General features: G+C 36.3%; 1 protein-coding gene and 1 pseudogene across 2 annotated transcripts in view; both read left to right on the forward strand.

Moving 5' to 3' along the window:
- ESF1 (ESF1 nucleolar pre-rRNA processing protein homolog) overlaps positions 1-3399 on the forward strand; it is a 109773-nt gene extending 106374 nt beyond the window's left edge. For both annotated transcript variants that reach the window (XM_007476666.2, XM_007476667.3), the window contains exons 13-14: positions 1212-1358; positions 2183-3399. In XM_007476666.2, the coding sequence (XP_007476728.2) occupies positions 1212-1358; positions 2183-2476 (441 nt within the window). In that variant the 3' untranslated portion in view covers positions 2477-3399. The remainder of the gene's footprint in view (positions 1-1211; positions 1359-2182) is intronic.
- Positions 3400-16527: 13128 nt separating this feature from the next.
- Positions 16528-20941, forward strand: LOC100031594 (bcl-2-associated transcription factor 1-like; annotated as a pseudogene).
- The last annotated feature ends 6531 nt before the right edge of the window (positions 20942-27472 follow it).

The following is a 27472-nucleotide window of genomic DNA, read 5'->3' on the forward strand; positions in this document are numbered from 1 at the left end:
AATCACAAAACTCTCAATGCCCCATTTTCCTCATTTGCAAATAAAGATGGGGGAATATACAATCTCTAAAATACTTTTACTTTTAAATGCTGAGATTCTGTGACTTAGGCATCAGTATGTAAAAAATAAATTAGTAACCTTGTTAATAGTATCAAGTTATCAATCACATAAAATGAGTTCTAATTGCCAAAAACAAACTGATAAACATTTCTAGGGGAAATAAAAATTTTTAATGTTAGTTTTGCCATACATTAGACACTCCAACAATTTGAGAATCAGCCCTTTTATGAGTAGAGAGAGAGATTATGCTGTAAGTGATACACAAAATATCTTAAGATATTATTATACAGAATTCTATTCTAAGAATTCTATTCTGAAACTTTTTGAAAAGCTGTTTTGACTCTTAAAATTACCAAGAGAAAATGAAGATTTAAAGATCACTATATTCTCAATTTTTTTTCTGTTATTTGTTTCAAATGTTGTAAGGTATTTTAATATATTCTTTTATTTACCCAACATTACCCAACATTAAATACACCGAAAGAATAAAGATATTTTTCTGCATTTTCCAACTCTTATGTAAATTTGAAGATCACACATGTTTGTAAAGATGAAATATTTAATTACTTGGGATATAACATTTAATTAGTAAAACACAAAATTGAAGTTAAGAAGTAAACACATTAAATAATATAAATAAGTAATAAATAGTAAATAATAACTATTGTATTGGAGAAAACAAATTTTGATTTCCTAGGATTTTGTTTGTTTGTTTTCCAGAAAAATCAGGAGTATTTGGAGAGGTTAAAAGCCACAATAAAATACTTTGTTGTGTCAGGTCACACACATTTACTGGTTCACTACACACAGTCTTATCTACCACAATTTACTACGCTAAACTCTCTTTGTTTTAAAAGGTGTGAGTGTGTGTATGGATGTAGGGGGTTGAGGGAATAATGAAATGTTCTTTTGTTTTAAAGTACAAACTTCCTCCCTCACCTGTTCTCAATGCCACAGTAGCTTCAAAAGACTCTTTGCATTGTTGAAGTTTGAAGACTTCTGGTTTTCTTTATGATGGTCTGTAATCAGTTTACAGATGACAAATGTTACCCTGGAACTTTAATGATTCAGTTCTCATTAGAGAGGGGACATCTGTGTCCCATACTCCATTGGAAAGAAACCTCTATGTGAACTATTTCTTCTTGCAACAGGCTGAAATGACTTTGCTTATGATGGATGATGAAGAGGATGGCAGGAAACACTTCAATTACAACAAGATTGTAGAGCAACAGAACCTGAGTAAAAAGAAGAAGAAAAAACTCATGAAAAAGAAGGAACTATTGGAGGATGACTTTGAGGTAACTAGGGGACATATAAGTTAAAGCATTCTTCAGTAAGATAGCACAGTTATATTTAGGAATACCTTGTTTTTCTAAGAAAAAATTTTAAGAGTGGGTTTGTAGTCAAAATCATCAGTAGTAGAGCTTCCTTGATAGGTTAATAATCATATCTAAAATATCTCATCAAATTCAATTGTCTATAATGTTTGCTGTTAACTTTTATTGCCTTCCATATTAAAAAAATAAAAAGGCAGTACCACAGGCCCATTATTAGTAGACACTTTGATTTATATTTTTCTTTTAGAAGTAATGTTGCTATAAGCTATCCATACTTCCTGTGTGTGTGTGTGTGCACATGCATGCATATGTGCACATGCATACACATAGCCTAGAACATATATTTTCAAAATAGTTTACTGGTGTTAGAGAAAAATCTATGGATGTGGAAGAGTGAATTTCTATTGACAAGATTAATGATCTATTTAGGGAATTTATTACCTTGATCTCAATAATATAACATATGTAGTGGTTCTTACCTTTTAAATGCTTTACTTTTTATTGACATCAAGATTGATCAGACCTTTAATATGCTTACTTCCAGTCTTTAGAATCAAACCCCAATGGAAGAAAAAATTTTTTAGGATTATATATGTTAGGGAAAGAAAGATAAATTATTTGAATATGTTTTCTTTATTCTTGACACTCTGCTAGGCATTGTAGAGGAGTACAAAATGATGATAATCTCCTTGCAGAGAGCTTTCAGTCTATTACGATTTGATCCATGACATTTGCTATTGCTGGATTGTTTGGATTGACTTTATTCTTTCTGCTCAAATTTGTAGGTTGATGTTTCAGATACTCGGTTCCAAGCAATGTATACTTCCCACTTATTCAATTTAGATCCTTCTGATCCTAATTTCAAGAAAACAAAAGCTGTAGAAAAAATCCTAGAGGAGAAGGCTCGGCAAAGAGAACAAAAGGAACAAGAACTTGCGAAGGCAATAAAGAGAAAAGAAAATGACCTGCAAAAGGAAAAAGCAAAAAAATCCATAGATCCTGCTTTGTCAATGCTAATTAAATCTGTCAAAAACAAAACACAGGAGTATCAAGCAAGGAAAAAACAGAAAATTAAATAACTTGTTTTACTTTGGTATCTTAAATGCATTCTTCCAAATTGAAAGAATAAATTATCTGATGACTAAAGCTTCTTCTGGCATAGAAATTAAACTGCTGATTATTTTGATATTTTTCTTCATGAATAAATCAGAGGAGTATAGATTTAGAGCTGGAATGAGTCATAGAGGCCAACTTCTTCATTTTACAGATAAGGAAATTGAAGCTTAGAGATGTATCTTGCTCAGTAAGTGGCAGAGCCAGGAGTTGAACCCTTTCTCTCTAAATCCAGTATACTTTCCAGTATATCATTTACCTATAGGTTTTGTATCTTTTTACACCAAATTCCTTATTCAAATACATATGGACTTGAAATTTTATAATTTTTTTGTAAAATCAAGTCAGATACTAACTGAGAATCATTAAAAATAGATTTTAATATATATTTATAAGTTTAGTTTGTGGAGAATTGGAATTCTATAGAATCTTTTATATTTAAGCTGGATAGAATTAATTTCCTATTATTTACTGTAGCAAATTGTCAGATCATTTTTATTATAGTAATCTGGAAGTCTCTTAATTTATTAATCTAGTCTTAAAGGGTGGTCAAGAAAACATTGTGTGGCCTAATAGATAGAATACTGGCCTTTCAGACAAAAAGACTTGGATTCAAATCCTGCCTCTGGAAATTTATTCTCTTTGTGACCCATGATTAAGTCTGATAACCTTTCTGAGCTTTAGACAACTCTCTTATACTTATCCAGTGCATTCTAGACAAGTAGCAATCTGTAATGATGGAGCAAGTTCCCAGTGTGGGTTAATAGTCTGATAGTTTGGACTATTGGCAACTTTTAGGGTAGTAAACCTAAGGCCTTTCTTTGAAAACTACATATCGTTCTTGTATATTTTTATGAATATAAATTTGTCAATAAACATTTTAAGTTCTTTTGTTCGTTTTTTATTTTGTTTATCTTTCTTAACATCTTTTGTTCATTCTTTAAGAAAGCAAGTCAGTGATTATAGATGACTTTTTTAAGAAGCTTGGCACAAGAAAGGAAGAATCACATGAGAAAGGAACTAGATTGAACAAAAGGATCAAAGGATGTTTCTCACCTTTCCTCCTTTGTGTTTTATAAAAAACTTATAACTTAGAGGAAAAAATCTGGAAAATGAATTCAGACAAAAATATATTGGCAGTGAAAAGCAAGTTCATATTTCTAATTACTGTATTTGAAATGTTTGCGAAATCTTCTCCAGTGATTTTTCTTTTTGCAATAATGGAGAATTCTTTTGTCTAACCTTCAGTGCCATGCAGCATTTTTAAAGGTGGAAATGCTGCTATAAAGCTTAAGAAAGTCTTCAGTTTTTAAAATTTAGATTTTTTTGTTCTCATCTGTTTTTGGTTTTTATCAACTAATAAGTGATCACTTATAAGAGTCAGTATTGCAATTCAACAGTATATGAACAAATAAAATTGGAATGGTCTCTAAGAGCAAGTACTAAGTATGGTATACTATTTCAGACATGCAAGAGGAGTTTGGCTGGGTTTGTGTATTAATAATAAATGTGGTGTACTTAGTAGTAAATTTCAGCCTTGCAAATGTAGTATAATTTGCAGTGGGATGCAAAACTCATTAGTGTAGTATCAGAGAGGAAAAAAAAGGAATTCAAAAGGCCTTTGAGCAGGAAAAAAGATGGAACATTTGAATTGTTTAGAGCTAGCTGCCAGAACTTTGAAATGCCTGAAAAGGGAGTTGTTTTTATTATAAAGCACATTTAAATTAACCAACTGTACTTACCAGTTGGCTTTCTCAGTTTGGCTTTGCCCATTTTGGCTTTCCTTTTCATTTATCTATATAATGTCCTAACACTTGCTTAAATGTACATCACTGACAGGGCATGGACTTTGATGTATTTTAATTATTTTAAATTTATTAACAATTCACAGTAGTTCATCCAGTCTATACACATGTACACACATTGCTTAATCTCAGCTAGACCCTCCTTTACAGCCCAACTCCCTAGTCTTCTAACTGCCTGTTTTCTCAAGTTACTATTCTAACCCAGGACCTTTTCTTCCTACTTGAGACACCAACCACCTTTCCATACCCAAACTTACAGAGATGACTTAGCTTTCTGCTTCATTGAGAATATTGAAACCATTTGGCAAGAGGACTCCTTTTCTACTGCAGTCCAGCTCCTGTCCCATGCATCCCCTCCCTTTCCTTGTGAGACATTGAGATACCTTCACTTCCTCACCACCAACATGCTCCTTTGCCCATTGCAATCTAGCTCCCATTCTGTCTAGGTATGGAAACTGCACCTTTTAAATTGACCTAATTGCCAATTCAGTGCCTTTTTCTTCAGTACTCATCATCCTTGACCTCTTCTCTGTGGTGTTTAAGATTGAGGCACACTCAAGCAGGTTACTCTCTCCCTTGCCTTCCAGCACGCATTTGCTCTCTGTAAGTCTCTTCCAAGTAACAATGTGGGTATTATCTTCCCCTCCCCTACCAAGTTATTCATCATTCACCCCTTCCCGCCCTCTCCCTTGGACATCTTAGCACTCCCAGGACAAAATTGCCTCCTTTAAGATGATGCCCACATCTATATCCCTCAATCTAACCTCTCTTCCAGACCCATATCTAACTGAATAAAGTTTACCTGCTACAAACTCACCGTGCCCAAAGCAAAATTTATCTTTTTCTCTTTCTGACTTCACTCTCCCTCAGAGGAACTGCTTAGTCTTCTATATTGGACCTTAGCAATGCCTTTGCTACTCTGCCTCATCTCATTTCCAATCAGTTTCCAGGACCTGTTGATACTCATATAATGTCTCATAACCATGTTTTTGTCTGCTACCATTTCAGCCATTGTTTATGATTTTATTATCTCCCACCCCCGCTAGACTTCTAGCAGGCTTTCGCCCACTGATCCATCCTTCATACCATTTCTAGGCTAATCTTTATCCAAAGTTCTGGTCCTCCTTTGAGCACCCTCCACATTCTCCCTTGTTAGACTCGCACTACTTCCCTTCATGTTTTCTGTATTCTGACTAAACAGTCCTGCTCTCAGCGTCTTTCCCTTTCGTTATGTTGGTCCCCAGGCCTGAAATGTTCTCCTGACCTCCCTTTCTCTGCCTGTTGAATTTCTGCCCATCCTTGAAAGCTCAACTCAAAAATCAACCTCTTTGATGAAGATTTCTGATTTTACTACTTCCCTTCTTCCCATAAGCATCCCCAGAAGTCTATTTAGTTCTCCCCAGCACGTTTAGAATTCCATTTACAAACAACTTTTAAAGAACATTTTTTACCTTTAAAAAATGTAATAAGCATTTACTACCTACACCTGTGTAGTGACTGGCCTGCCCCCCTCAAAAAAAAACACACACACACACACACACACCAGACAGACCCAGACGATGCTGAAGAAATAAGATCCTCCTGGACTGGCCTTATATAAATCAGCCTCTAAACTATAGCAAGAAGAGGTTGGGGGGGGGGGGGAATTGGGAAGACAGCTGAATAGCTCAGTGGATTGAGAGCCAGGTCTAGAAATGAGAGGTCCTGGGTTCAAATGTGACCTCAGACACTTCCCAGCTCTGTGACCCTGGGCAAATCACTTTACCCGCATTGCCTAGCCCTTATCACTTGATTCCAAGATAGAAGGTAAGGGTTTAAAAAAAAAAAGAATGATGGTGCCTCTTTCTTTTCGATGCAGTGTGACATTGTTCTCCCTCTACCCACCTTTCCTACCTTTTAATAAAAGATATGGGAGCAACTTTCTCATCTTATCCTTGTCTCCAGGACCAAATATTGTGTGTGCCTTGAGCAGAGTAAGCATCTAAGTACTTAATGACTGTTAGAGCAAGTCATTTTACAACTGGAGATCCATAACTTATATTTAAGTTAAATGAATTCATTAAAAAATCTTGAATCAGGCCTCATGTGTCTTGATTTCCAGCTTATAACTCACTTCTTTAAGATCGCTCATGTGTATGCCGTGCCTCTTGTGTATTCTACATGCAATCTGAAACTATTCCAAGAATTCAGATTTCTTTTTTAGTTTAATAATAGTAACATTTATATAACAATGTTAAATATTTCATTTCATTCTCACCACAGCCCTGGTACATAGGGGCTATAAATTATCCCTATTTTATAGTTGAGGAAACTTTTAAGATTTTACAGAGGTTAAGTTTGTTGCCAGTCACACAGCTTGTAAGTTTCCGAGGCTTGATTTGTTTGAACTTGAGTCTTCCTGACTCTAGGACTAGGGAGCATTCTATCCACTGAACCTCTTGCTGCCTCGTGACCTGCGAGGCTCACAATAATGGTATTTTCCATAAATGGTAATTAAGACTCCAGTCACATCACTGTGTGAATCATCACATTAGGCTACTGGCCCCGGAAATGGAGCCCCGGGACTCACTAATGTCACAAGTCTGAGAAAGGCAGGAAGAGGACAGGCACTCCATCAGTACACCTGCTTGGAGACTGGGCTGGCTATAGCTTTTTGATCTAGAAAGAAAAGACAGCAATGACAGTTATCACACCTGATAACCAGACTTTTCAGTAATTAAAATTGGGCACATAAATCTATTAAGGAGTCCTTTACTATGTACCTGGTACGATAATGATGAGCTTTTCCATTTGGCACTCAGGTTGAATAAGATCTTTGTTTTATTTTTAATCTATAATTGACACTAATATCCCTTTGCTAGTGTCAGCTCTGTGCACTTTTGCTTAGTCATTTTCAGGCATATCCAACTCTACCAACTTATTTTACAAATTAGGAAACTCGGACAATTGGGATTAAGTTAATTTCCTAGGATCACACAGCTAAAAAGTATCCGAGGCTGGATCTGAACTCATCTTCCTGACTCCAAGGCCCAGCACTATTCACTGTGTCACTTGACTGCCCCAAAGCCCATCTGAAGTCTAGGCCCATCCCTTCCTAGCTGTGTGACCCGGAGCAAGTCATCTAGCCCCCATTGTCTAGCCCTTACCACTCTTCTGCCTTAGAAGGCAGAAGATAAGGGTTTTTTTTTTTTAGGGATAAAAATATATATATAATTTCAGGCCTCTGATTTTATAATATTGATTTGATCTAAGTAGTTCTTTTATTTGGCACTTTTACCTTTTTAAGGCAACTTATTTTGCACTCTATTCAGTATCCTTGGTGGAGATGGGCTTCCTCCAACAATTCTCAGGAGTTCATAAAGCGGCTGCCACCAGCTGGGCAAAAAGAATCATATGTGTGTCAAAAATGGTGCCCTGACTAAGTATGTGTTTGACGTCCAAATTCTACCAGGGGTTGGTGATGGAAACTTCATAGCACTAACTGTGCCAAAATAAATATAGCAGTAATTTACGTTGTGTTTATGGTATGTTGTGGGTTGTGCCAACTTTTAGATTGTGGGTTATTTGTTGTTTGGGTTTTTTTTTTTAAATCAAGATTAAGATAGAAACATTTTCCCACATCACCACACAAACTTTTATATTGACTACCCTATCTTGAGTTGTTTGAACCTCTTAATGAGTTCTGAATTTAATTAGCACTGTCTCAAAAAGGCCAAGTGAAGATCTGTTCTAATATTTCAGAAAGTTCAACTTAAACGTGAACATGAAATAGTAACTAAAATCACTTAAAATTTATATTTTATTTTTAACAAAATTCTTGAACATAAACAATTATCTAGAAACTTTATTCCACCTCCACCCTTTCAAGGTTGAATGAAACAGTTCTATTTTGCGTAAAAGAAGGTTGAAAGATGAATCTCTTTATTTGACTACAAAGAGAATTCCAAAGGAATCCTTGGTCCAAATATATTTTTCCATTTGGAATCTTATCCAGACTTGCTTCATTGGCCCAATTTCAAGGTTCCTCTGGAGAAAATTTCAGAAGTTTACCATCTGAGTTTCTTCAAAAAAATTTCCTAAATTGAGAAAATTTCAGTTTTCCTAATCTAATCATACACACAGTGTTGTTTATATATTTTCAGTGGCAAAAATAATGACATTTAGCAATGACTAATTTGGTTAACATGTTTTTTGTCACAAAAGGGACTTCAAATCTTCCTACATAAACTGGCATCAAGAAATCTCTTGTGGTGTGTTGGGCTATAGTTTGACATTAATGTTTCCAATTCTCCAGGTGTGAGTCCAATTCTGATTATTGTTAAGACAATGATATTATGTGTACATATATATATACACACACACACACACACACACACATATATATATATATTCCCCCTAGGCTACACCTAGCCCAAACATATAACATTTCAGAGTTTTATTAACAAAGAGGCCATAAGTATACTTAAAATTATGTTCCAAGTTGGGCACAATCAAAACAATATGGCTACTATTTAAAGGCTTTATTTTAAGTTCTAGATAAAAGAATTTAAATTTATTTAAAGGATTAGAATTTGCAGACAAGTCATTGATCTGCATGATTGGAAGAAGTTTCAATCCTAGGAATTCTCTATACCAATGAAATCATGTCTGGACCAAAATTTCATTTAGGATGAATAAAGCTATATGGCATACATTGACCCATATTTGTTTTTTAAATGAGGTTTGTGACAGGTGGGGAAACAATCTCTTGCTATTTTTATCTTTAAAACATTTTAAATCATCGCATATATCCATAGTTATTTATAACTTCATATATATATATATATATATATACATATGTTGAGATAAATATACATACATACATACTTACACACATATATGGTAGAGTTCAAGTACATATTGAAAAGTCTTTTCAAATATAATCATGGTGACTTTTTTAAAAGGAGTCTCTAGCACTTTATGTGCTTTTGCTACACTCAGTAAATTGGTAGTAGAATCTAATAATGTTGTTGATTCATCATCATGTGCTTGGAATTCTTTTCCAGCAATAATAATGAATTTATACCCTCACTTGATCTCCTTCAGAGCCAAGTTCTAAAGTTAGGATGTGGCCATGGACTAGATGGAAACTAATTAGTACATTTTGATGACCTTAACTTAATTGGCCAAACAATAACTATAGACAAGCTGTAATCAAACTCTCAGTCAGAAGAGCTCTCAGAGATTCTAGATCTATGGTCTTGAGAAAAATTCCCTCAACAACATTGCTAAGTAGTCATCCAGACTTTGCTTGAAGACCTCCACTGAGAAGACAGCTACTGCCTCCTGAAGCAGCCCAATCCCTTTTGTTTGATTCTCCTGAAATCAACCTGGAATCTTATAATTGCTGTTCAGTATTCCTGGTTCTGTCCTCTACGGCTAAGCAGAACAAATTTAATTCCCTTTCCACATAATAGCCTTACCGGATAATCCTTGAAGATAGTTACCATGACCCCCACTTTGCTTTCCTTTCTCTAGTCTAAAACTTCCCAATTAGGTCTTTCTGCCTATCTGAAAGCATAATAGTGGGATGGGAGTGATCATGACCATGTGGCACCTAGTGAATAACTCTTCTCTCTCAGTGACGCCACAGGCACATGGAAGATTCCTCAGTGGCATGTAGCCTGAGCAAGAGCTGCCCTGTTCTTGGTCCCCTAGGCAGAGTGGCAAACAAGATTCCTCACATCAAGCTTCTATATTGATAGTTAAGCTTTTTAAATAGCTTGCAGCTCTGAGATAGTGTCAGTATTTAAGCCAGAATTGTTTGGATTCCTATCCCAGCCCTCTCCTGATGAGGCAAGACAATACTGCTCCGTTGTGCCTACCATTAAATCATCTTGATTTGGTAGAGCTGTGAGAGGTGTAGATGGAAAAGCAGGGTCAGTGACATGACATTACAACTGGAGAAGATTTGAATAAGCCCCTAAGACTGTTGAGGGAAACAGATCATTCGGTTTTTGCAGTTTTGAGATGCTTTAGGTGCCCCACTGCTTTCCTACAAATTTAGGCACATTATTAGGAGTGATTACTAAAAGTGTAAGTCAGAGATTCAGTGATCTAAGATTACAGGTTGAAACCACAAGAGGTTTTGATTTATGTCATAGCTAAAGGAGATCAGACAGGCAGAGATGAACAGCCCCACGTGATTCCTATTACTTCTGCCTTCCAAAATTAAATTTATTGCTTCCAATTAATAGAGACAGCTGGCTTTTGTTCCCCTTTTAAATTTCTATGGCATCCAAAAACAACATCTCTAAGTCATATTGACACATACTTTAAAGAGCCAGTGTTGCTAAAGAACCAAATGACAAGCCAGAGCACTGACCTCCTTTAGAATAGCCTGATAAAGTCTAGCCAGGGCTTACAGCTTTGCAAAAGCAGTAGACTGAGATCCTAACTCATGATGCTCCTTTACCTGGTAATTATCTTTGATACATATAACCCCATTATAAATTTTCTCTCCCTATAGCTGTCTCTAATCTATCAAAAGCCTCAAGGCACCTTCATTATTAAATAAGTATATAGTTATGTACTATACTTAATCAATTCGATCTTTATTTGTGACAAGATTAGTTAAAAGAGGCACCTTAAGTACGACTCTTAGAAGTGAGGGATTTTTTATTTATCTTTAATATTGTAAGTAAATTAAGAAATTGAAATCTTTGGGCATATAAAAGTATAAGCTTTTTCTAGGGCACAAGAATATGCTGGTTTGGGAAATTTATATTATTCTTGTAGATTTGCAAAAAAATCTAATGTTTTCTATGTTCTTTCTGGAAAACCATTTGCCCAGGGGAATTGTTTTCTCTCTCCCTTAATCTGTCTTGGGAACTAAATGGTTTTGAGCTATGGAATACTACCATCTCTGATGGATTAAAGTTAAGCATCTTCCAAAGAACAACAGAGATACCTGGTAGGTGTAAGCAAGCTGTAATATGTTAAAGGAGAATTATGTGGTGGCAATGACATAAAAGATGCCCTACAAGAAAGCTAGGACCACAAGAAATGAGCTACTCTTACGAATGAAGGATAAATGATCATCTGCATACTCCTTTGGTATCCATGCAATGAAACAAGAATAAGCTTGTTGGGTAGAATTTCTGTGGAAGTCTTATAGGAAAACATGGGGGGAAAGTGGCCTGATGCATGTTTACTTGGATTACTGGATTACTTGCAATCTGCATTACTGGAAGGATGTATCACATTAGTATACACACACACACACACACACACACACATAAAGTACGTGGCATATAATAAGCATTTACTAAATATTTGTTGATTGCTTTGATTCACTACCCACATTGATGATCAGAGATCCAGTAAGACTATCTTATACATACATACAGTATTAGATACTTATACATACAGTATTAGATTAAGGAAAATAATTAACTGCTTTATTTCAGTCTTGCAAGTATAGGCTTTCCCATTCCAATAGAATTGCCTTTCCACATCCCGTTTGTAGAAATAAAAATTTTATTATCTACCACTCAACAATGGGATTGAGTTATGCTTCATTCTGTGAGATAGATCAGATATTAATTATGCCTTTACAATATGGTTTGGGAATGATGTACACTTCAAACAAAAAAATAATGATGTCAATGATTAAAAGGAGAGGTAAGAACATTGTGTTCTAGGAGTGCAGAGGAGGGAGGGATCCCTTTTTGCTGAGGTCAGGAAAGGTTTTTCGGAGGAAGTGGTGTGTGATCTGGGTTATAAGAGATGAGTAGAATTTCATAGGCAATAAAGGATCAACCCAAATGTTATGGGACAGCTTGAATGAAGACAGATGTAGAAGGAAATTACATGATCAGGGTATCAGTGAGTAGACTAAGTTGGCTAGAGTGTTCGGGTAGGAGGATGGTGGGAAAGCAAGGCTGTGAACATCTTAAGGGACAAACTAACAAAGCAGCAGTGTGCCAACACAGATTTTGAGTAGTGTTATAAGGAAATGAGCAGGAGCAAAATATAAGACAATTCAGATAAAAACCTCTTTCAAAAAAAAAGTGTTCTTGATCTTTACATAGCTCCTTATCGCCTCTACCCAAAAACTTCCTTCTGTTGCCTACCAAGTAAGTAGTTAATGGTAGAAGAAGGCCTGAATCCCAAAAATTCCTTTTTCCTACAAATGCTCTTTTAATTAGACCAGGTGGTCATGGAGGGGAGAAAAGAATGAAATAGAACTAAAATGGATTTTGAAATCATAAACTTAGATATAGAAAGATCATTTAGCCCAATTTTCCCCTCATTTTAAAGTTGAGTAAAATGAGGCCCCCCAAAAACTTAGATCAGCCTTTCTTTTGCTCTTCTTACCCTGCTATTTAAGTAAGTAAAAAGGTGATGACGAAAAACAACCAACCAAATTCCTGACATTTGTTTTCTCTTTCAACAGGTCTTCTTGAAAAGTTAACCCTTCTGCTCTGGAACTCCAATCCTGGTCCCATGATGTCCTGATTGATGAGTGCCACATGTGGCTCACATACCTCTGCAGCTACAGCTGTCTTCTTTGCCATCTGGCAGCTATGCCATGAAAACAAAGATTAGTCTTGAAGAAAGAAGACTTTGGTTTGAATTTATATCCTTACTCTGGCATGTATTAGCCACATGACTTTATCTGAGCTTCAGTTTCCCATTTCAAAAATGAGGGAAATCATATTTATATTACTTATTATACAAATAATTTATTATACCGGGTTGTTGTTAGGAAAATGCTTTGAAAACCATGAAGTTGCATATGAATGTGAGCCATTATTTTCTCTCCATCATATACTATTTTCTCCAGCCAAGCCATTCTATTTGCCATTTCCTAACATGTTCTGTTTTTCTGCTTCCCTGGCTTTGTTCATATTATTTCGTACCCAAAGTTAAATGCTTCACTAACCCAACTTTTTTTTGCTGGTTGAAACCCAATCTATTCTTTAAGATTCTGCTCAAATCCCCTTCCCAATCATAATACCAGAGAGTGTTCTTTTGAATTTGAATTCCCATAGCACTTTGTTTGATTCTTTTTAGTAGAATTAAACCTTCTGTGAGAATTTATTTTTCATATACTATATTGATTCCTACATGTTAGGGAGAATTATTATATATTCCTGGAATCTGGGTCAGAGATACATGCTTTTTGTGTTTTCTTTGCTGTTGGGAATCCCAAGAAACATCTTACTTTTTAACAGAATTCTATTAACAGATAAAGGGGAGAATAGATAAGCATACATGACCTGTTCACTTGTGGAGATGAAGAGGGTTGGATAGTTTGATGAACCACCTCTTAGCTCAAGCACCAAATAAAGATGTCTTGGGATGATCAAGGGAGAGGCTGAATAATGGACTCCTAAAAATCTTTATTAGTGCCTGATGCAACTCTGATCATCCACGGTCCTGAGAGAGCTATGGAGACCTATACCACTTTATCAGTTACGATGCTGGCCTAAGCAATAAATCTGATATTATCAATGAACTTATATTCTCATCCAAAAATCAATCTTTCAAGATAACTTTAATCATGACATTTCTACCATTATTTACTGGTCTTAAAAACTCCCTGAAGGCAGGGTTAATAAGTATTTACCTTTATACATAATCAATCACTCCTCCAGTGGGTGGCACATGTACAATAATTTTTGTTTAATTCATTTGGGTTAATTGTATTAATTAAAAGCAAAGTAGAAGGTAGAGTGATATAGAAAGCTAGCCTCAAAGCCAGGAAGTCCTGAATTTAGATTCTAATTCTTACATAAATGGACTTGTGCAACTCAAAATTACTTAGCTTTTCCATTCTCTAGGCAACTATTATGTTGATTATCAGTGTCAATCATTGGCAAAAATGTTCAGATGAGATACAGGAAACATTTCCAATAAAAGTATTATATTGGATAGGAAATTTTCTATAGAATTATTTAGGATATCAGTTCTTATTCATAATATTCTTTAAGTACAGAGCATCAAGGAAAGCCTTAGAATCACATGACTGTAGAAATATAAAAGTCATATGCATAATCTACTCCAACTCCATTTTTTTAACAGATAAGAAAAATAAGGGCCAGAGAGATTAAATGATTTGCCAGGGGAAGATACAGTTTATTAATGCAAGAGCCAGGATTTTAATCCAAATCTCCTGCTTCACTTACTGTCCATAACTGTTTTGATAATATTACCTCCAGAATAACATGGAAATCACACTGTGAGAATTAATGAAAAAAGGCAAGGAGTAGGTATGGAGGGTCTACTTTGGGTAAATTGGAAGAGGGGGAGTGCTAGAGGGAAGAGAACAGCAGGGAACCAAAGAACCATGGAAATAGTAATCCTCAACACCACGGGTCCTGCTTTCAGGCCAGACAGCAGAGCCATGAGATGAGTAACCTTCAGGGAAGTAACCCACCTTTCTTGCAATGAATTATATCTATTGTTGAACAATGGACAATTAAGCCCAGGATCCTTGGGTAGTCCTGCCTCTAACCATGCCAGCATCCCAATAAGTTTCCCTGTGGAGACTCAAACTGGCAGCTATCTCTGGGGGTGCTGCAGCTCTAACCTCAGTTCCTGAAGACCTGAAAAACAAATTCTTGTACCAAACTCCTTGGCACCATGAAATAGTTCAACAGCAAAAACGGATATAATTATCAATAGAAGTAACATTTTAAAAAATCATGGCCATCTTCTTTTTCACTGCACATTAAAGACCTTGAGAACTTTCCTTCTGACTTGCAGCCAAACCTTTAAGTGTTGTCTTCCAAGCAGAAAGTGAACTCCCTAAGAAGAGAAACTATCTTGCTTTTCCATTTAGACCTCTAGTACTTAGCACACAGAAACACTTGAACAGTTTTTCATTCATTTCTTCAACAGACTATGAGTTCTTGCTCAATCAGCCCTTGTGTTCTCAAGCTTCAAAAATTGGAAAGAGCAAGCATTCAAGGTGGCTACAGATGGAATGGTTATGACTCAGTTGTGCCTAAAGCACCAAAGGCACATCCTTGACCTTGCATAGACAACTATATTGAGCGACTTTAACCTAGGCATAAAAGCAGTAAGAAATAAAGAAGAATCCATTTTCTTGCATTTTTTTAAAGCCCTTGGTCCAAATTCTGATTCTGCTCTGATGTCGAGCATGTCTTCTAGCCTTTCTGGGCCTCAATTTCCTCATTGATAAAATGAGGGGATTGGACTAGGTAGCCTCTGCTACCTTTTCTAGCTCTATCTTCATGATACTGTGATCCATGAAATATTAAAATACTTACTGGAGGGCCTTCAGAGCACTGAATAGAGAGATGATCTTTGGAGGACTTATGGGGGGACCATGAAAAGAATCACACATGGTAGGGTATATATAGGACAGCATACCACTGCATCAAAAGCATGTGTGTAAATCCAGATTCATTAATGTATTAAAGCATCCAATTCTTTATACAAGCAAATCTTATTAAGATGTCCATTAAGCATATTGTTTTCTGAAATTATCACTTTAATTTTTGCTAGTTGCTGTCATTGCCAAGCGATCTGGATTCCTTTTCTGAGCATTTAAAAACTGTATGCTCAGCCCTGTTCTAGACAGCGAGGAAAGCAAAATTTTAAAAACTTGGGTCTCTACCTTCAAAGATTTTATAGCCTAAACTGAATGATAAGACTTTCAAATAGGAAATGATGAACCAATTAGAGAACAACAGAAGACAATATGAAATTAAGTACTAACCCATGTGGTTCTGATTAAGTGAAGGAGTTTAAAAAAAGGGAACATCGGTGTGGTCTCAAGCTCAATTTGACAGTTAAATAACACTGAACAAAATGAATGTGCTAATAAAGTTAAAGCATATGTACTAATGTAATTTCTGTTACCTATATTTTATTGTAGGTCAATTTGTGGAGTCCCTACAGAAAAGATAAAATTGACTCTATACTGTATTACAGTCATTGCTCAGAATGAGCAATTTCAACCTATAAAATGCCCCCTTCCTCACCCAATCACATTTTTATGATATAGAAGGAAAGGAATATTGATTAAAGTATCTACTATGTGACTGGTACTTACATAGCACTTTACAAATTTTATCTCATTTGATCCTCACAACAATCCTGTGAGATATGTACTATTATCATCTCCATTTTACAATTAAGAAAACTGAAACAGACAAAGGTTAAATGACTTGTTCAGGGTCATACAGTTAATATGAGTCTGAGGATGTATTTGAACTTGGGCAGGTCCTCCTGGCTTCAGACAGAGTTCTATCCACTGTATCAACTAGCTGATACCTCTGTCCATATTACTCTAATTGCCAGGCTGTTTTTTAAAAACTAATATAAAATGAAAAAAAAAAAACTGATGGAAACACTAAAATATCATTTAATCATTTCAAAAAACTGTGGAAACTTGTAGGACTGAGTTTAAGCTGAATTCCTTTAATTCTATCATAACAGATTTGCTGCTTTAAGGGAAAAAAAAGTGGACCTCTATGGTTCTTCTCCTGTTTGTGAGAGGGGGAAATGGCTGCTGTGCAGCTACTGCGGAGATAAGTGCTGAAATCCGCGTTTGGCCGGTCAGGAATTGGGATTTAGAATTTAAATTTCTGAGAACGTTATCCCAGGAAGAGTTTTACAGTGTTTCAAAGACATCACTTGACTACTTGCCATTTATCAGAACCTAAGTAGGAATAATCCACTGGAAGAAATGGGTCGTTCCAACTCTAGATCACACTTTTCAAGATCGAAGTCCAGATCACAGTCTAGTTCCAGGTCAAGGTCCAAATCACATTCTAGAAAGAAGAGATACAGTTCTAGGTCACGTTCCAGGACGTATTCACAATCTCGGAGTAGAGATCGTGTTTATTCTAGAGATTATCACCAAGATTACAGAAATAATAGAGGAATGAGGAGGCCTTATGGGTACAGAGGAAGGGGTAGAGGGTATTATCAAGGAGGTGGTGGTAGATATCATCGAGGTGGCCATAGACCTGTCTGGAATAGAAGACACTCATGGAGCCCTAGACGTGGTCGTTCACGTTCCAGGAGTCCAAAACGAAGATCTGTGTCTTCTCAGAGATCTAGAAGCCGATCTCGCCCGTCTTACAGATCTTCCAGGTCTCCAAGGTCATCTTCATCTCTCTCATCATCCCCATATGGCAAGTCACCAGTCTCCTCAAAAAGGCGAGGGTCTCTTGAAAAGCAGACCAAAAAACCTGAAGGGGCTCCCCCAAAAGACGGTCCTTTGAAAAAGAAATCACAGGATGAACAGAAAGATACATTTGAACATGACCCCTCTGAACCCATTGATGATTTTAATAAATCATCAGTGGCATCTGGTGACATTTGGCCCTATCTTTCAGCATATGATAATAGTCCAAGATCACCTCACAGCCCTTCTCCTGTTGCTACACCACCTAGTCAGAGTTCATCTTGTTCTGATGCTCCCATGCTCAGCACAGCCCACTCTGCAAAAAATACTCCTTCTCAGCATTCACATTCTATTCAACATAGCCCCGAGAGGTCTGGATCTGGTTTCCTTGGAAATGGTTTGAGTTGCTACAGTTCCTCTCAGAATAGCCCAATCCATCACCTACCTTCACGAAGATGCCCTGCAAAGACAATCCCACCACAGAATGTTCCAAGTGAAGAAACTAGAATTCGTTCATTTTATCCTGATGGTGGAGATCAGGAAACTGCAAAGACTGGAAAGTTTTTAAAAAGGTACACAGATGAAGAGTCTAGAGTATACCTGCTTGATAGGGGTAATAATAGGGAGAAAGAGGCCCAGAAGGAGAATGGAACAGAAAAAGGGAGGGCAGAGGGAGAATGGGAGGATCAGGAAACTTTAGATTATTTCAGTGAAAAAGAGGCTGGAAAACGAAAGTTTAATGATTCAGAAGGAGATGACACAGAGGAGACTGAGGATTATAGACAGTTCAGGAAGTCTGTCCTGGCAGATCAGGGTAAAAATTTTGCTACTGCATCTCACCAGAATGCTGAGGAGGAAGGAGCCATTTACAAATCTAAAGTTTCGCTGAAGGGCAATAGAGAAAGTGGTGGATTTAGAGAAGATAAAAATTATAAACTTAAAGAGACTGGATATGTAGTGGAAAGGCCTAGCTACAAAAGATAAGCACAAGGAAAACGACAAAAGTTCTGAGAGAATAATGGTGAAGAAAGAAACTCAGTCACCGGATCAGGTAAAGTCTGAAAAGCTCAAAGAACTCTTTGATTACAGTCCCCCTCTACACAAGAGCCGAGAGAAAAGTCTACTTTCAGAGAGGAGAGTACACTTAGGATCAAAATGATAGCCAGTGATTCTCATCACCCTGAAGTCAAACTCAAAATGGCACCCGTATCTCTTGATGATTCCAACAGACCTGCTTCCTTGATTAAAGACAGGCTGCTTGCTAGTACACTTGTCCATTCTGTCAAGAAGGAACAAGAATCCCCATCCATCTTTGACCACATTAAGTTGCCACAGGCCAGCAAAAGCACTTCAGAGTCATTTATTCAGTACATTGTGTCCTTGGTTCATCATGTTAAAGAGCAATACTTCAAATCAGCTGCAATGACCCTAAATGAAAGATTCACCTCATATCAGAAGGCCACTGAAGAACATAGCACCCGGCAAAAAAGCCCAGAGATACACAAGAGAATTGACATCTCTCTGAGTGCCCTGAGGAAGCATACCCACTTATCAGGAGAAGAGAGAGTTTTTAAAGAAGAAAATCAAATGGGAGATAAAAAAATTAAGGTGTGATTCTGCTGATCTTTGACATGACATTGATCATCGCAGAAAAGAAAGAAGTAAAGAACGGGGAGATTCCAAGGGCTCCAGGGAATCCAGTGGATCCAGAAAGCAAGAAAAAACTAAAGATTACAAAGAATACAAATCTTACAAAGATGACAGTAAACAAAAGCAGAGAGCAGGACCGTTCTTGATCTTCAACCTCTTCATCATCCTCTTCCTCAGCCAGTTCTCAAGAAGAAAAGGACAGTAAGAAGGAAAGAGAAGAAGAGTTTAAAACCCATCATGAACCAAAAGAATATTCAGGTTTTACAGGAGTCAGCTGGCCCAGAGGAACTTTTCATGACGACAGGGATAATGGTGTGGATTATTGGGCCAAAAGAGGAAGAGGCCGTGGCACTTTCCAACGTGGCAGAGGACGGTTTAACTTCAAAAAATCAGGTAGCAGTCCAAAATGGACACATGACAAATACCAAGGGGATGGGATTGTTGAAGATGAAGAAGAGACCATGGAAAATAATGAAGAAAAGAAGGACAGATGCAAAGAAGAAAAGGTAGAAAATTCCAACTTGTCAGTGAATTGAAGAGCAGATTTCCTTCAGTATGGGCTAGGAGGGTGACGATTTGCTAAAACTAGTAAATCTAATTTTATAAACAGAGCTTGCTATGGTTTATAAATTATATGTAGTTCCCCCCTGCTCTGCTAATCTTCATTTTCTGTGTTTTTTATTATAGGAATAGCAAAGCTGAAGTAAGATTGCAACTGAGAGCAGAACTTGCACCCACCATTTTTTACGTGATTTTTTTGTTTTCAAAATCGAATGTAAGCATTTTCCCTAAATTTTACTGTTTGCAAGTAGTCTGTAGAATTTTTGTTTAAGTCCTTAAATATCTCAATAATAGTAGAGTGTTATGTTGAGGATTGTACTAAAGCAAAGTAGAAAGTTGCTACATACCATATTTGTAACTATCAGCTTAAAAAAACCTTTTACTGTTTTTGTTATATGCATTATAATTCTGCTTTATCTATAAGATATGGTCAAGTACAACTATGTGAAAGTTCTGGTTTTTCCCTCCCCCTGTTTGTCAGTGTTTTATTCCGAAGTAAACTTTAGCACTATATACAAATCCCTGAACAGAAATTGTTTATAGAAGCCGTTAATTATTTTAACAGTACACAGCTGTTGTTAGCATCTTCCTTAAGTAGAACACATACACTGTAGGGTGACCAATCTTTGACCTATACCACAGAACAAGTTGTGTTGCTTTGGTGAACTAATAATAAGCAAGTTCAGCAGTACAGTGAATATTCTAAAGGGGGAAAGTGCCATTTTTGTTCAGCCTAACAGCTGAGAAGTAGAAAAGGTAAGCATTTAAAATTGTATACAGAATATAAAAATCAGATTAGATAGCTTGATGAAATGGTTTTTCTACTAAGAGTAAACATTAAGTACAGATATAGGAAAGCTTTAGTCATTCCTCTTTTGCTTCAAAATTCACTGTTGATACTCTTGGAGGATTGATTCATGGTCTTGGACAATCAACTACTCTTTGAGGAACAAAACTGGTCTCTAATTAAAAGCATTATCGATAAAACTCCACCTAATTTGTACTATTAAAAAACTCTTTAAGCTCTTGTGACATGGATGATGGCTAGGGTGGGGAAGACCCTATGGAAAATTTTTAATGCAGATACTTGGAAAGCTGAAGTCTATAATAGAAAATATTTGTATTTTACACGATTTAAAAAAGTGGAATGTTTTAGGTTACATAAGATCAGCTACATATACGTTAGGCAACAAGGACAAACTATTCACCAGAAGTGTTTTTAAAAATTTGTTTTTCAAATGTCACCAATAAAAAGTTTTTGTCAGGAAGTTTGTTATAGCATTGACCCAGCTTGCATTTGTTTCTGTTTTAGTTCCAGTTTGTAAAATGGTGTTATTTTATTTCTGGGGTTTTTCTTCAGGCAGACAGTCTGTGAATTGTCTTCTACATTAGTATTTTCAGCTTTAAAAGGAATAAATAATCTGAAGTAATTTAATTAAAACCCTTTATCATAATTGAAAGAAATTCCTCCCTTTCTGATTTGAAAATAAGACAAAATAGCTATGCACAGGCATAAGTACAAGTGCTTGCTATTTCTGTTGGGGCTCTAAACATTTTTAAGTGAAATCCTTATTTTTAGTCAGTTCTTATTTATGATCATTTTATGAGTTTCTAGCACCTTGGTGGTTGCAGTAGTAGTCTCTTGGTAACCAAGGATGACGATTGTCTTTGTGCGTTTTCATCTATGATAGATGAGTGTGCACAAAGACACTTGTGGGTGAGGGAGATTTAAGTGGAAAAGTCAATGCACAGAGACAGTCCCACTCTCTCAGCATTGGAAGCCTGGGTCCATTGGCATGAAAAGTCGTTACACCTGGAGACTTCCTCAGCTACATTGGATGGCCGTGTTATCTTTTGTGCTCCAACATTCCCTAAGCACTCCACAGTGCTTTGCTGCGTCGCCATCTCAGCCGTTGAACCTTCTTGTTGGTTTCTTCTGCCTGTTTCACCGAAGCAGTCTTCACATGCTGGGTGAGCAAAGCCCTGGTTTTAGCATTTGCTAAAAGCTTATTTTTTTTTAATTGGGTTTGAGGTAGGTAAAGAAAAGGCAAACACAATTAGAAAAGCACAAGAAAACTTCAGTTTCGCATGTACTAATTTGACACCCTGAAATTGCTTATTAAAACAAATACATGTCAAAGCAAAAATGCATATCATTACCATTACTTAGGAAGAGTAATTCAATAGTGGGGGACCATCTTATCAACTGAGTTGACCCATTACCAAGCAAATAACACATATTCTTGGATGCTTAGCATTCAGCTAGGTAGATAATTTATTTGAACACATTTGCTACTTTAGAAGAGAAACTCACCATTCATTGCTGTATGTTTTTGTCTTTCACTGAAGAAAATGAGTGCTTTTCTGTAGTAGGAAATTAGATAGGAACTGGTAATTAAAGGCTATCCTGAGAGAGAACATCGAGGTTTTTAAAGCAGATATGATAACACTGCTTTAACTTATATGTACAACAAATTTTTGTGAAGTTATTTCCCTAATAATTAAGAGGGAAGAATCCTAGATGAAATAAAACTGCATGTCTTTTCAGAGCCCAGGGTAAAGCATGGTGTGCAATTTTTTTTTGCAGTCCACAATTTAGCTTCATACTTACTGACATGTACACCAAAGCTAAATTGCTCTTGTTAAGATATTGTCTAATGTTTACAGTAGCAGGAAATATTAACCCTTTGGTACCTGCATTGACAGACTTCCTTTTGCCCAGAGAAGGGAAACAAAATGAACCAAAGGATGTTTCCAGGAAGGATTAAGAAAGCTGCTTAATCACAAGAAGGCCATGACTCAGTTCTTAGGTGTATATAACTTCCAACATCCTAGGAGTTTTATTATTAAATCCAAAATATATTTGTTACAATATCAGACTGCTTTAGGAGTCATTCCTTTTTGTCACAGTTTAAATCAGTGTTGGGCATTAATTTGAGAAAAGTCTTCCCCAGTAAGGATGGCTATATAGATGGTCAGATGACTCCATTCAGTGTGATGTATAATGGAATAGGGACCCTTGTAAATTGTCATATGCCAATAAAATGTCATAAGTAGTAAAAAAAAAAGTAATAAGTAGTAATCACAATTAAGCAATTAAAACAATTAACATTTATTTAAATTCTTTTGAAATGCCTGGAAATAATAAACTATCTACCATATTAGCTCTGTTTCCTATCCCTCACTAGTGAAATACAGAGAGAGGACTCAGTACCAGGTGGTTGATCATTGACTGATGTATTTTTAATGGAAATGATATGCCATGAAACAAAGAAAAATCTAAAATTGTCCTCCATCATGTGTGGCCCATTTCCATGTCTTCAGTGATAATGGGAAAGTGGAGAAATGGGTCAGTAGATGCTAAAAATCAATCCATGTTTAGAACATCTAAAAAACATTAATTTTTTAATTAATGCATTGCTGGTGGTGTTGTGAATTGATCCAACCATTCTGGAGGGCAATTTGGAACTATGCCCAAAGGGCAATAAAAGACTGTCCGCCCTTTGATCCAGCCATAGCACTGCTGGGTTTGTGCCCCAAAGAGATAATAAGGGGAAAGACTTGTACAAGAATATTCATAACTGTGCTCTTTGTGGTAGCAAGAAATTGGAAAATGAGGGGATGCCCTTCAATTGGGGAATGACTGAACAAACTGTGGTATATGTTGGTGATGGAATACTATTGTGCTCAAAGGAATAATAAACTGGAGGAATTCCACGTGAACTGGAAAGACCTCCAGGAATTGATGCAGAGTGAGAGGAGCAGAACCAGGAGAATATTATACACAGAGACTAATACACTGTGGCACAATTGAATGTAATGGACTTCTCTACTAGCAGCAATGCAATGATCCAGAACAATTCTGAGGGACTTATGAGAAAGAACGCTATCTACATACAGAGAAAGAACTGTGGGAACAGAAATGCAGAAGAAAAATAACTGCTTGATCACTTGGTCCAATGGGGACAGGATTGGGGATGTAGACTCTAAATATCAATAATATGGAAATAGGTCTTGATCAATGACACATGTAAAACCCAGTGGAATTGCACATTGGCTATGGGGGTAGGGGGAAAGAACATGAATCATGTAACCAAAGAAAAATATTCTAAATTAATTATATCAATTTTTTAAATAAAAAATATTAATTTAACTTAATACTCTAAAGGGGAGACATTTTTAATAATAGAGCTGATATACTACTAGAGAAACTGAAGCATATCAATATTTACATTCTCATTAAAAATTAAACTAGAAGATATAAGGTAGTTGCAACTAAATGATTCTCCTTAGGCAAATAAAAGTTGCTTGAATTAATTTCCTCTACTAAAAAGCAACCAAAAACATTATTTCAATGAACAATTGGTTGTTGTGCCTTAGAGTGCTTCGTGATAAGGCAAAGGGACTACCAAGAAAACAAGTGTGGTCCCTGTCCCAGAAGATAAAGAGATGTGACTGGGATTAACAAATGACCTAAAATACCCCACTCTGCATAATGAAGAGATTAGCCCTATACCTTTGTGAGGGATTGAGGGTTTAGAAGAGTCATGCCTGGTGCCATGCCAAGAATAATATGTGCTTAATAAATGTTTATTTAATGATTAACTGACTTGCCCAGAGTCATACATCAAGAAAGTGGGACAGCTAGAACTTGAACCCAGGTCTTCTGCACACATAGTGTTCTTTCCAATATGATGCCTTTGACAAGTCCTTTTCACATTATCTCCATAGAAAATTTCCTCCATGAATCAGTTCAGGTTTGGTATGTTCTTAAAAATAGCCTGAAGGAAGCCTGGCTTTGAAAGGCTTCTGTTTGCTATCAGAGATACAGTTTGAAAGGTTATATTTTGATCGAGAAGGGACAATGGCCATAGATCAGCCTGGAGTTCCTATAGTTCAATTCAACCACAATAGTACACAAGCGGAATCAAACTTGTACTTTGTACATGACACAGGACAGCATGGTCCCTGCCCTCAGAAAGAATACCTACTCAACAAATACACAAATAAGTAAATGCAAATTATATTCAAAGGAACTTCAAGCAATAGACAGTTCAGGAAAGGTACACGTAGGACAGGACAGCAGAACTAATTTTTTTCCTCTAAACCCTTATTTTTTGTCTTAGAACCAATACTGTGTATTGGTTCCAAAGTAGAAGAGCAGTAAGGGCTAGGCAATGGGGATTAAACAACTTGCCTAGGGTCACACAGCTAGGAAGTGTCTGAGACCTGATTTGAACCCAGGACCTCCTGTCTCTAGACCTGACTCTCCATCCGCTGCACTACCCAGTGGCCCCCACCAGAACTATGTTTTGAAGGAGATTAGAGATTCTGCACGGCAGCAGTAAGGAGAGCCCACACTAGACAGGGTATGATATACAGGTGCAGATAGAGAGATGGGAGGTGCAATATTATGAATGAGGAATAGCTAGCAGACCATTCTGATTATAATGATTATAGTGTTCATGAAAGAGTAGAACACGAAATAAGAGCATGCCTGCTTCCTGGAATTTACACAAAGATACTTTGGAATAGGATTTAGCTCTGCCTAAGAAAGCGACTGTACTCTTTTCATCTTAAAAAAGCTTTACCAGAAGTCAAGTCTCAGAACTAAGTTCTGCATATTCAGGGTATTAGAAGCACTTTGGCCTCTCACTCCACATCACTATAAGGAGAGTTGGCTGGATTTAGTTTCTCTACTTGGAAAACATAGACAAACTTCGGGTTTCCAGTGTCTGTTGCATTGTTTGATTTATCATTAGGGTCTATTCTGAAAAAAGAGTTGATTTTTCATAAACTGTACTTAACCTGAGTTTTCTGGGCTCAGGGATCATATGCTGTGTATTGTTAATATCAAGGGAAACCCAAGAGTTGAAACCTCATCTCCATTAGGATTGCTATAGGGCTCTGGAGAACCTTTTGCTGAGCCCTGGATTGTATTTTTGCATTTGGTCATAATTTTAGCATCCAAGAGTATATTAGGCAGGATAAACTGTTCACCAAATGTCTCTAGATCCACTTTCTCCTTTACTGTGGAGACATTGACCATTCTAGCCAAGAATAAAACTAGTATGAACTTGCCTGAACTCAGCCAAAAAAAATTAGGCTGTCAACCTAAAAAAAACACAGAGAGAGGGTTAAAAAAAAAAAGATTTTGAGCTTGTTTTTTCTCCTAAATGATTTTGTTGTAAATGACTTTGAACTTTCTTCCTGGACAAACCTAGATCATCACCCCTTGTGTATCCAAGTTCTGCTCAAAAATTGCTGAAGGGATGATGGATAGTAATCTAACAATGAACTCTAATGTCTTCTAGGATCTCCATGGAACTTGGTTTACGAAGATGGGAGAGGAGAATTGGAGAAGCATAGGAAAGACAAGAAGCCCTTTCATTTGGATATTCCTTTTTACTTCCCAAAACATTCTCACATATATTATTTGGAGTGAACCTCACAATTGTAGGAACTTAACACTGAATTGGGATATTTTTTTGAGAAATGGTTTTTCCTTCGGTTCCCAAGAACAGTTTGATTTTTAAAACTACAAAATTATCTCTCTCCCAGGCTACGAAACTGCCATTTTGGCTGAGGGGCAATTTACCTCTGATGGCCAAAAGAGGAAAAACTTGATGGGTCATAATTTTTAGTCATAATCTATTGTGAGTATCTTGTACAGTCGCCATTAAAACATTAGAAAACTGAAGAATTCAAAACATAGATTCAGTAAAACAAAAGACCAGAGCAAAACAATAATGCAACATTAACTAACATTAAATCTTTTTGCATTACCATAGTCCATCTCCAATATCAACAGATTTCATTTCTGATCTCAGATGTTCTGTGTGGTTATTTCACCTTCAAAACCATCTTCTCTTGGACATCCCAGGATAGGTTTCCTTTCTAGTAGATTTGCATCTTTGGTTCCAAGTTATTTGTAGAGATTCTTGAGATATTCCTGCTAAAATCTTTTACAAAACAGATATTAATACCAATTAGTACAGTTTATAAAATTTTACTTCTTCAATAACTAGTTGAAGTGGTAAAAACCATCCAAAACCTTATGGTTCTGATCTTATATACAATAGAACAAATCAGTTAAAACTCAGAGGTTTTAGGTTTTTAGAATTAAAATTAGAATAATTACATTAGAATCATTTACATCTAATGTTCAGGATTATCAAATCTTGCTTTCTTGAAACTTTCCATTCTAATTCCTTTAGGAGGACCAGATGCTAATAGGTATCTAATCCCATATATAAAAATATAAGCAACAATACTTTTTTGCATGAAAAAAAGGGAATACATTTCTCCACCCTCAGTTTCAATGATTGCACAAATGAATTAACTTACAAGAGACATAATTATTTTACTCAAATTGAAACAAAAACTTGGGGTGGAGTACAGATATACTTCCCAATTATATACAGAGAACAGTGTATACCAAATGGGTTGCCTCTAGTAAAACATATTTTCAGTTGTTAGACACATTCAGATGGACATAATCTTATATGTGACAATAGATAGATGACAAGTCCAAACACTAATTTACTTCAATTGTTTAGAAGATGGATTGAATACACATTCATATTGAAAACAGCTTATATGTTTGTGTTGTGTTCATATCTTGCATTAACCACTTATTCTGATTATAGAAATTTGTGAAAAAGGAGCCTTAAAGGCATGGAGGAATTCATCATATGTCTTTAATTTTGTTTGAGTTCAGGTACAAGTCATAGTTGACAATCAATCATGCAGTAGCAAATCTACCCCACAGTCAGACTCAGGAATGATCAGGTGGGAAC

The sequence above is a fragment of the Monodelphis domestica genome, chromosome 1 (genome assembly GCF_027887165.1).
Source record: "Monodelphis domestica isolate mMonDom1 chromosome 1, mMonDom1.pri, whole genome shotgun sequence".
NCBI classification, from domain to species: domain Eukaryota; kingdom Metazoa; phylum Chordata; class Mammalia; order Didelphimorphia; family Didelphidae; genus Monodelphis; species Monodelphis domestica.